This window comes from Phaseolus vulgaris, chromosome 2 (genome assembly GCF_051622355.1).
Source record: "Phaseolus vulgaris cultivar YP4 chromosome 2, ASM5162235v1, whole genome shotgun sequence".
Lineage (NCBI taxonomy): Eukaryota > Viridiplantae > Streptophyta > Magnoliopsida > Fabales > Fabaceae > Phaseolus > Phaseolus vulgaris.
In genome coordinates, this window is record NC_143499.1 from 47,530,356 (window position 1) to 47,539,744 (window position 9,389).

Genomic DNA, 9,389 nt, shown 5'->3' on the forward strand with positions numbered 1-9,389 from the left:
ATATTAATAAAAATATTGTCTATGAATAGTGTATTATATATATTATTGGTGATGAAAGTATTTATATTTCTAACGACTTAACTGTTGTTTGATTGAAAGATCATAGTTGTACAATGAATGTGTCTTTTCTCTTTCATGGCTTTTGCAAGGAATTTTATTTTATTTTATAAAATGAACCTTTATAATAATAGATTACACAAGTAAGGATATCTTAAAGTTTTAGTAAATTAAGACGGTTAAGTATTTAATTATATTTAAGATAATTTATAATATTTTATGTACTTTTTTTTTACTTTATTCTGATTTGATACCCTTAATTAATTGAACACATCGTCCAAAACTGAAAATGTCGACCTAAAAAACTGATAGAGATTCGTGGCTTATTTTATGTGTATAATTCTATTAATTTTCCTTTTTTTTTCTAAATTTTCATAAGCCCGTGATATTAATTAAATATGTAATATGTAAGAATTAAATAAGGAGTTAACAATATTAATTATTTAATAAGGGATAATGGAGAAATAAACATTAAAGCCGCAACTCATTGGTAATTTTTGAAGTTAGAAATTGTTTATTTATTTGCTATTAATTTTACAAAGCTTTAATCTAAAAAAATGTTAGTTCTCCCTTATCTTTTTTATTTATCAATAAAACTTTGCTTAAAGTATAAAAAGTTTTACACATAGTAAGTAAAATAATTATTAATTTTTAAAAATTATTAGTTTTTTTCAAAATTTGTTATTGCTCTGAATCATTTTCCTTTCAATAAGTTGATGAAGTGAAATCTCAAATTAAATCAATTTCGTATAGAGAAATACACATTCCAATAATTTTTATATTACAAAAACATAGTCTAAGATTTGGAATAAAGACGAAATCAATTTCATGTGATAGTACATACACGAAAAATATGTTTAACCCAAAAAACCAAATATTTTCTAGGTATTGTATTGTATTTTTTTGATGAAACAAGAAAACAAACTGAGAGGAAAAACATTACATGGTGAAAATGGAAACCCCAAGTATAGTAAATTCGTATAGTTCATATAACTGATAGGTAAAATGCAAAGCCAACTGATATTTGAATACAAAACAATAATCATTCGGAAATTAAAGAAAGTGGCTTGATTACAAGAAAATTAAAGGATAAACTGTAAAAGAATAAATACAAAGGAGAGAAAACATTTGACATATAATATATATATATGTATGTATATATATATGTATATATATATATAGTAGATTGATTTGTAGAAAGCACACACGAGTTTTGTGTTGATTTAAACGAAGGTATGATGTGTTTTAGGGTTTGTGAGGATAAAGACGAATTGGGAGGTTGTGTGCAGGAATGGGCAAGGGATTAACGATGATCTTTTCATCTGGAATCATTTTTTCCCACTTAAACCTCTTCACAAGGTTGTGCATGAAAACCAATATTTCCAATCTAGCATACTCTTTCCCAGGGCACATTCTTGGTCCTCCACCAAATGGCACAAAACTGTAAGGAACTGGCCCTTGCCCTTCGAATCTACTTGGATCAAATTTCTCTGGCTCTCCAAAGTATTCTGGATTTTTGTGTGTTGCATTTGCACTCCAATACAACTACACATATCAAAACCCTTAAATTAAGTTATCACCTCAAAAAAAACTTATACCATAATTGTATAACAAATGATCAATTCCATGTATGTACAACGATTGAAAATCTCAGGTCAACTAGAGATGAAAACATTTCATAATATATAAATAAATACAAATCTTATTTTATAGGTTGGTTTTATCCTTGGTGTCTTGATCCTCTGGTTTGTATGAATTTGATTACGTGATGTTTTAGGGTTGTTGGTTAGATTCTCTGTTATAGGTTTGGTGTTTGCTGGTGCATTGTTAGTTGTTGTTGGTAGGAAGTTAAAGTTATCACTTATGTAAGAGGAGACTTTGGAGATCTCTTTCGATCTGTATAAGGGTTAAATCATCTCTAAAGTGCTTCACATTTATTTATTCTTTCTTAATGATAAAAAAATTGGAATTTTATAAAATTAAATTAAAATCTACTTCTTATTATAATATTATAGTCATTTATCACTTATTTTAACAATATCGTCAGAAAACATCATCATATATATTAGTTAATATTTAGTTTTCATATTTAGAGTCTAGATGAAAAGTAAACTATCAATATAAGTATCACATGTTATACAAATTTTTCCTATATCGTGTGTAATACTTTTAAGTTTTTTTTATTGATAAGTGGTTTTCCTTTTTGCGATGACTCGTTATTGGAAAAAAAGAAACAAAAGTTTTTTGTTATAGAAAACAATGACATATACATGCCTTTGTAGTTTGTAGAAATTAAAAAAAGTTGTGTAGAATTTTCTTACCTTCCATCCCTTTGGAATTGAGAAGCCATTGAAAACAAAGTCATTGATAGCTTCCCTAAAACCTCCTTGAAGTGGAGGAGCAATTCTCATCACTTCACAAGCTACGTTCCAAGAATATTTCATCTTATTGATATCATCCCAATTCAATAACTCTCCTGCAGATTTCGACTTTGCAATTTCCATTTGCTCTAAACAAATTACACAAAAAAAACACAAAAATAAGTATATATACAACTGTTAGAGTATCATGTCAACTATTAAAATGTATTCATATTTAGGTTTGGAGTTAAAAAGTTGTTGTGTTGCTGCAAAATATGTTCATTGTTCATGGTCTACTTCATGAGAGATAATGGAAGATATGGGTCTGGAACATTGTTAACATATTTAGTTTTTTTGTTTTAAGTTATTGGGTTTTGTTTGTTTGGTCCAATTTTCATTTTTTGTTTCAACTAAGTCTTATTCTTTTTCTTATATATACACCATGTATTTTACTCTCTAATACACAAGTGAATAAAAATTTTCTTTGTATTTTCTTTTCTCAGCTTCTCTTTATTTTACGCTCGAGTTATTGTCTCTTTTTCATTTGTAATTAAGGTTCATCATAACCTCTTTTACTCTATTGTCACATTAAAGCACTACATCAGACACAAAATATTCATCTTCATTGACGGTAATAAATATATTGTATAAGAGTTTGAATACTTTTGAATTATTTTAAATTTATTTTATTTATTTATTGTTGAGAAAAAAAATATTAAAGATATTAATAAATTTTTATTTTATATACAAATACTATCTCTTTTAACACTATATGATGTCTTTTTTTTAATTAATAGACAATTCTTAATTAACTTTTGTTTTAGTTTTGGGCTTGACTTAGTTGCAAAAATGTTTATTTCAGGGTAAAGTATCTTGCAATAAAGGTCTTGGTGGAATTGTACATGAAAAACTTAGTTTTTATGTTTTTTTAATATAAAAATTATATCAGTACAATAATAATATATAATAATATGCTTGACTAGTTGAATGAAGTGGAATTGTTCCAAATTTTTGATATATTTTGCACGAAATTAGAACAAGAACAACCGCATAAATGATGAGGTCATGTTGATAAATTTTTTGACTCATGTAAATAAAGTCTGAAGTTTGACACAAGTTAAGATTATATTGAAACATGAAGCTTTTGATTTGTACACTTAAATGTTGACTTTAAACACATAAGAGATGTTTGTTGTTATAAATTTCTGAACAAGTATTTATAAAAAAATAAATAAAGATTAAATATGTTTTTTATATTATAATTCAAAAATTATTTTTTATTTTTAATTTAAATTTTAGATTTTTTAAATACTACATAAATTTTATATGTAAAATAATATTAATGTGAGTTATCAGTTAATATTAAATATTTTAACATTTAGTTGACACTCAAAATTTAATTGACAAAAAATATTTAAAAAAAATATTTTATTAGGTTTTTTTCTATAATATTTAGGAGATTAAATTTTTGGACAAAAATAAAATCAATTTGAATGAAAGCATGAAAACATAATAACAAAATAACGTATAGATAAAAAATCAATTTAACATGAAATGATGAAAATATAATGATAAAAATATATTTAACCCGTAGATTAAAAAAAAGTTAGATGAAGGAGAAATAAATATTTTTCATGAAAATATAATGATAAAAATATATTAAAAATGAAAGAGAAATAAAATTTTGTAGGTAAACTAAAATAAATGTAAGAATAAAAAGTGAACCTTGATAGACTGCATCATAAATGTGAGGGAGTTCAGCAAGGTATTTGACAAGGAAAGTGCATGCAGCACTGGCAGTGTCGTGACCTCCAATCAAAAGTCCAAGAATCTTGTCTGCAATGTCCAATTCATTCATGAACTCTCCATTCTCATCGCATGTTAGCAGCATGTGAGACAATATGTCTTGTCTTGCAGTTGCTTTTCCTTCTCCCAGATCAACTTTCCTCTCTCTGATGATCTTCAACAGTTCCTTTCTGATGTCTTTTGCAGCTTTTATAGCTTTGTTGAATGGCGTTCCGGGAACATCAATGGGCACTGATATGATCCCAGCCGCCAAAAGCTGGAAAGGCTTCTCAAATTTCGCTACGTGATTCTCATCCTCCACGCTCATGAACAAACGACACGCCAACAAGAAAGTGTACCTGTTACAACAAAACTACCATTATTTTTTTTAAATAATGATATATTTACGTTATTGAGTGAATGAAGAATGGTGATAGAACCTCTTGGCTAAGGGAAAGACGGTGAGATGGGTGTGGTTGTCCCAATGGGAAGCGAAGTGGGTCTGTGCTATGGCGTCCATGATGGGAACGTAGCCTTGGAGGGCCTGGGGTTTCAGGAACTGTGGGAGCAACTTTCTCATCTTCTTCGACTCTTCCTTGGAGTTGCTCTGCAGGGTGGAGGGGAACACCTTGTTCACGCTGTCCGGCCACCACGTCGTCACCAGCTTGTTCTCGTTGGAGAAGAGGAACTTGTTGGAGGCGGCGCCGCAGAACACGACGGCGGGTTCTCCGAGGATGGAGGTTTTGAAGAGGTCGGAGGAGTACTTGATCATGCGGTCGAAGATGAACTTCTCCGGATGACCTTTCCATCCGGTGGAGAGAAACTGGAGGCTCTCTCCGATGACGGGCAAACCGGTGGCTCCCGGTGGGAGGTTGGGGGCGGAGAAGGGAGAACGGTGCTTGTGGAAAAGGATGAAGAAGAAGAGGGTGACAAGTGTAACGAAGAGGAGAAGGAGAGAAAGGTAGAAATGGTCCATGCTTTTGACGTGTGTTGTGTGGTTTTTTCTCCTAATGTGTTTGTTGAATTGAGTCACACTCCTTACTATGTCTGCTCTCTTGGTGCCTACTTATAGCCACAATGTTAGGAGGGCGTGTCAATCAAATGAGAAAAAAAAAAAAGTGTTTAATTCAAACTTATATTTTAAATATCAATCTTTCTTTTAGTAGTAGACTTGAAAAAGTGTTCATAAAAGACCCACACAAATCTTTCATGCAAGGGCATACTATTAGTGATAAATTTTAAAATAATAATAATAACTCAATGGAGATCACAAAGTTCACAGCAACTAACATGAATTTTGTAAGAAAAAAATGATTAAATCATCACACATTGCTCTCCATTTCAAGCATCAACAAAAGAGTTCAATAACTTTTTACATATTAAATATTATTTTAAAGATTAATAAAATTATTGATATTTAAAATATTTTTTTATTAATAAATAATTTTTAAATTAATATTTAATTAAAAATCAAAATTTTAATTACTAATTTTAAAATTTAAAGTAATTAGTAGTTAATATTTGGTAAATAATTATATATTAATTTAAAAATTATTATAAATACTAAATTTTTTAAGTATTATCTAATTTAATTAATATAGTAATTCATTATTGTTGATTTTTAAAAGTAATTTTTATTTAATAATTATTTATAGTGTATATAATATTTTCGTACTTTTAGTAAATTTCAATGAGTTTATTATAACTTGGATTAGCTCACATATTTTAAGTGTGTAGTTAAATATACTTTTTCACTAACTTTCTTTAGTAGCATGTTTTTCTAGACAAATTTTCTGAAATTAGAGAAATTTCCAGTAGTAATATAAAGTTTTTTAAAGAGACAAATATGTATGTAATATATTTTAATTTGAATAGTGAATACTCAAATAGTAACATTCTCTATTTATATTTTTCAACAACATAGTATTAGTATATATATATACTAAAATTTTCACTACTTAATTAAATTTTTTAATTAGATAATTTTAAGAGTTACTATTTTTAGACATTAAACTATTTTGCGGAGAACACATCCATCAACACTCAACTAAGGAAAACAAAACTCAAGAACACCTCTAAATCTGATGTATATGTAAGTCAAAGGATCAAGACACCATTCGGAATAAAAGAAACCAGATGAAGGTACCTTATAGGAAATTTAAGACAAAGTCTTTAGTTAAATAAGCGTAAACACTTTCGAAACATCCACCACTTCTCCTTTAAATATTACCTTATTCCTAAGGCTCTAAATCCCATTTACTACATCAATCCATATAGTTTTCCAAATTGCGCAATCCATATAGTTTCCCAAATTACATTAAGAGATTCAGATTCATTACACATCCTAAAGTGAAAGAAAACATCATAATGATCCACGAACGTTAAATCTAACCAAAAGTAACACTAACTTCATATAAATCAAGCTATTCTGCACTCGAAAAAACTAGATATTAAATTATAATCAATAAGTATTCAAGATTTAAACTATAATAATCTTATATATTTATCTAGTTTAAATAATATAACATAATCATCTAAATTATATTAATTTTTATTTTAAACAATTAAAAATGTGATCCTGTTAAAATGATCACCGATGAAGTTCGTTTTGCGACCTTATCCTTACAATCAAAACTCATGAAGGAGTAAAAAAGGAATTTAATAGCTTAACGTATCATACAACTTACAAATTTTTAAATTACTATTTTATTACAATATTCTATTTATATTTATTTTTATTATTTTAATAGAATATTTTATTATAAAAAGTAATTATCAAGTGTACGCGGATAAAAAAGATAGTGTCAAACAAAAAATTTTCAGGGTGAAAAAATTAAAGCTCGTGCAAGTTGTTTTGTCTATCATTATATACTCAATTATTGTTTCTATCTGTATTAGCTGCAAGAAATAGGAAGCTAAATAATCCACGTTTGGCAAAATTCAACTCAATACAAAATCCCTGTTTAAACAAGCTTCTTGTGAGATATAATTTTTCATTAAATAATTATATATTTATGTGAGTATTTTATCTTAGGTGACTTTTTAAATATTAGCAAGAAAAAAAATATAATTATTCTAATGGATATATATATGTTTTTGCCGGTTGACTTAGCTGTTGTTGACCCAAGGTTGCATGTGCTCTCCGGTGGTGGAGAGTGACTCCGTTGAAACAGAGAGATCCTACCTGTTGATTGCACTCTGACAGTCAAGTCAATACTAAGCTATAAACAATGAGTAAATAAGCAAGTAGTTTCAGTCTTAGAAACGACGTATCTTTACCAGGGATCTCATCTCCCTTTTATAGGTTGTTTTTAGGTTAACTTCTTTGTCCCACTAGAAACTCTCTTCTAGTGAAACTAGGGTTACTAGGAAGACATCATGTCACGTTGTTATGCAATCTTAACACAACAGCTACGCAAAACCTTCATCTTCTGGAGTGCAAAGTTTAACGGTATGGCCGCTAGGATACCAACTCATGTACCAGCTCTATGGGGTCCATCCGTTTTGTAGGTGTCCTAATTCTTCATGTGTCATGCATGCAACTTTCCCTTAAAACCCTAGTGCTCGTGGGCTTAGGCACCTTCAAGGAATACTTACTTGTGTTGAACCCGAATGTGCTATACACACCACGTGCATAAAATCTCCCATGAATTAGGTATTTCTTATATTTAGGTTTCAACACATACTATTCCTGAGTCCCGTTTACATGATTCATCCCTTGCGGTTTTTTATTTAAGAAAATATGTAATTTAATTTAATTAAGATAAACTTGTGTTCGGATTCATGTTAGGATATCTTCAAATAAACTTGTTTATAAAAAGATTAAAAAACTATTACTTCAATATGACCATATTGTTTAAAATCGATATCAATTAATTTTTAATTATTTCATATTTATAAGATCGATTCTAAAATACTAATTTTATTAGTAAGTCACTTTTGTAAGTAAATCCCGATGGAAATGGTAGTGGTTTAGATGCACAAACCTTTTTCAGATTAATTATGTATCTTAACTGTTAATTACAATCGCAACTTCTCTTTTTTTTTAAAGTAAAATCTAATAAAGTAGATTATTACTGTAAGTTTTGACAGTTACTAATTATTTATGTACCTTTCAAACAGGGACTGAGATTCTCGACCAGGAAAAACAATTCCAGACAGAATGATTCATAAAACAGACTCTTCACAAAAAAATATGAAATTACTATCAGTCATTTCTAAGTACTGATTCATGAATCTGCAGTATCAAAGTTGAATGAAGATCATGCATGTCCTCAAAAGAGGCTTTAACTAGTGAGCCAGTTTTCATTCAAAATTTTCAGAGCTTGTATTATAACATGAATATATCATCTTATAATGTAAATTTATTTGCCTATTAATAACAAATATATTATGTAAGACCTTTTAGATTTATTATTATACAAAAATCAATATTCTTTTCTTATATTTAGAAAATAAAGTAATTATAATCTAATTATTTTGTTAAAAATATATAAAGTAATTGGTAACTAATTATATATCTATTTGAAATTAGTTTATAAATATTATTAATAAAAAAATTACTATAAATATTAAATTTAGTTTTTTTTTTATAAAAGTTTTCATGTTAGACATCACTATGTAACTTGACATCTCTGCTATGTTGAAACCTCAAACGACAATAATCATCTGTCATCAGATGAAAAAAATATTATTAAAAAAAAATACAAAAATATGGAAGACTAGACCAAAACTCATATGTTAAAAAAATCGATACATATGTAGACAATACCTATTCATAAAAAATTATAAAAACATACTAGATGAAAACCTATTATACCAATGAAATGATTTTCTATGAATAAATCATAAATTAACTAACTTATGAGCATTTTCTTCACGAAAAATATGAGTAACCCTAAACCTGATTTTTCCCATAGTAATTAAGACAAATATTTCATTGATTGCGAAACATTCATGGAACATTAGTCCTATAACAGCAAATGCAACACAATTGTTAATCTTTAAAATTATTTTTTATTTAATAATTTTCTTATAATATATTTCCGTAGTTTTAATAGATTTCAATAAGTTTATTATAATTTGGATTAAATCACATATTTTAAGTGTGTAGTTAAATTTACTTTTTCATAACTTTTTTTAGTACATGTTTTTCTAGACAAGTTTTCTAAAATTAGAGAAATTTCC

The 9,389-nt window shown here is 27.9% G+C and overlaps 1 protein-coding gene across 1 annotated transcript; it reads right to left on the bottom strand.

Annotated features, from left to right (window-relative positions):
- Nucleotides 1-1,110: 1,110 nt before the first annotated feature.
- On the bottom strand, nt 1,111-5,225 carry LOC137809820 (beta-amyrin 28-monooxygenase). Its single transcript, XM_068610890.2, has 4 exons — nt 4,643-5,225; nt 4,143-4,561; nt 2,379-2,566; nt 1,111-1,602 (listed from the first exon to the last, which is right to left on the bottom strand). Exons 1-4 carry the CDS (start codon nt 5,176-5,178, stop codon nt 1,303-1,305), a joined length of 1,443 nt encoding a protein of 480 aa, XP_068466991.2. The 5' UTR covers nt 5,179-5,225; the 3' UTR covers nt 1,111-1,302.
- Nucleotides 5,226-9,389: the final 4,164 nt, after the last annotated feature.

Bases quoted from the DNA above. Each gene is read 5' to 3' on its own strand.
- LOC137809820 (XM_068610890.2), bottom strand. From the start codon at position 5,178: ATGGACCATTTCTACCTTTCTCTCCTTCTCCTCTTCGTTACACTTGTC. The intron at 4,562-4,642 runs GTTCTATCACCA...TTGTTGTAACAG, and splicing joins GTCTTTCCCTTAGCCAAGAG to GTACACTTTCTTGTTGGCGT. The intron at 1,603-2,378 runs GTAAGAAAATTC...TGATATGTGTAG, and splicing joins CAATTCCAAAGGGATGGAAG to TTGTATTGGAGTGCAAATGC.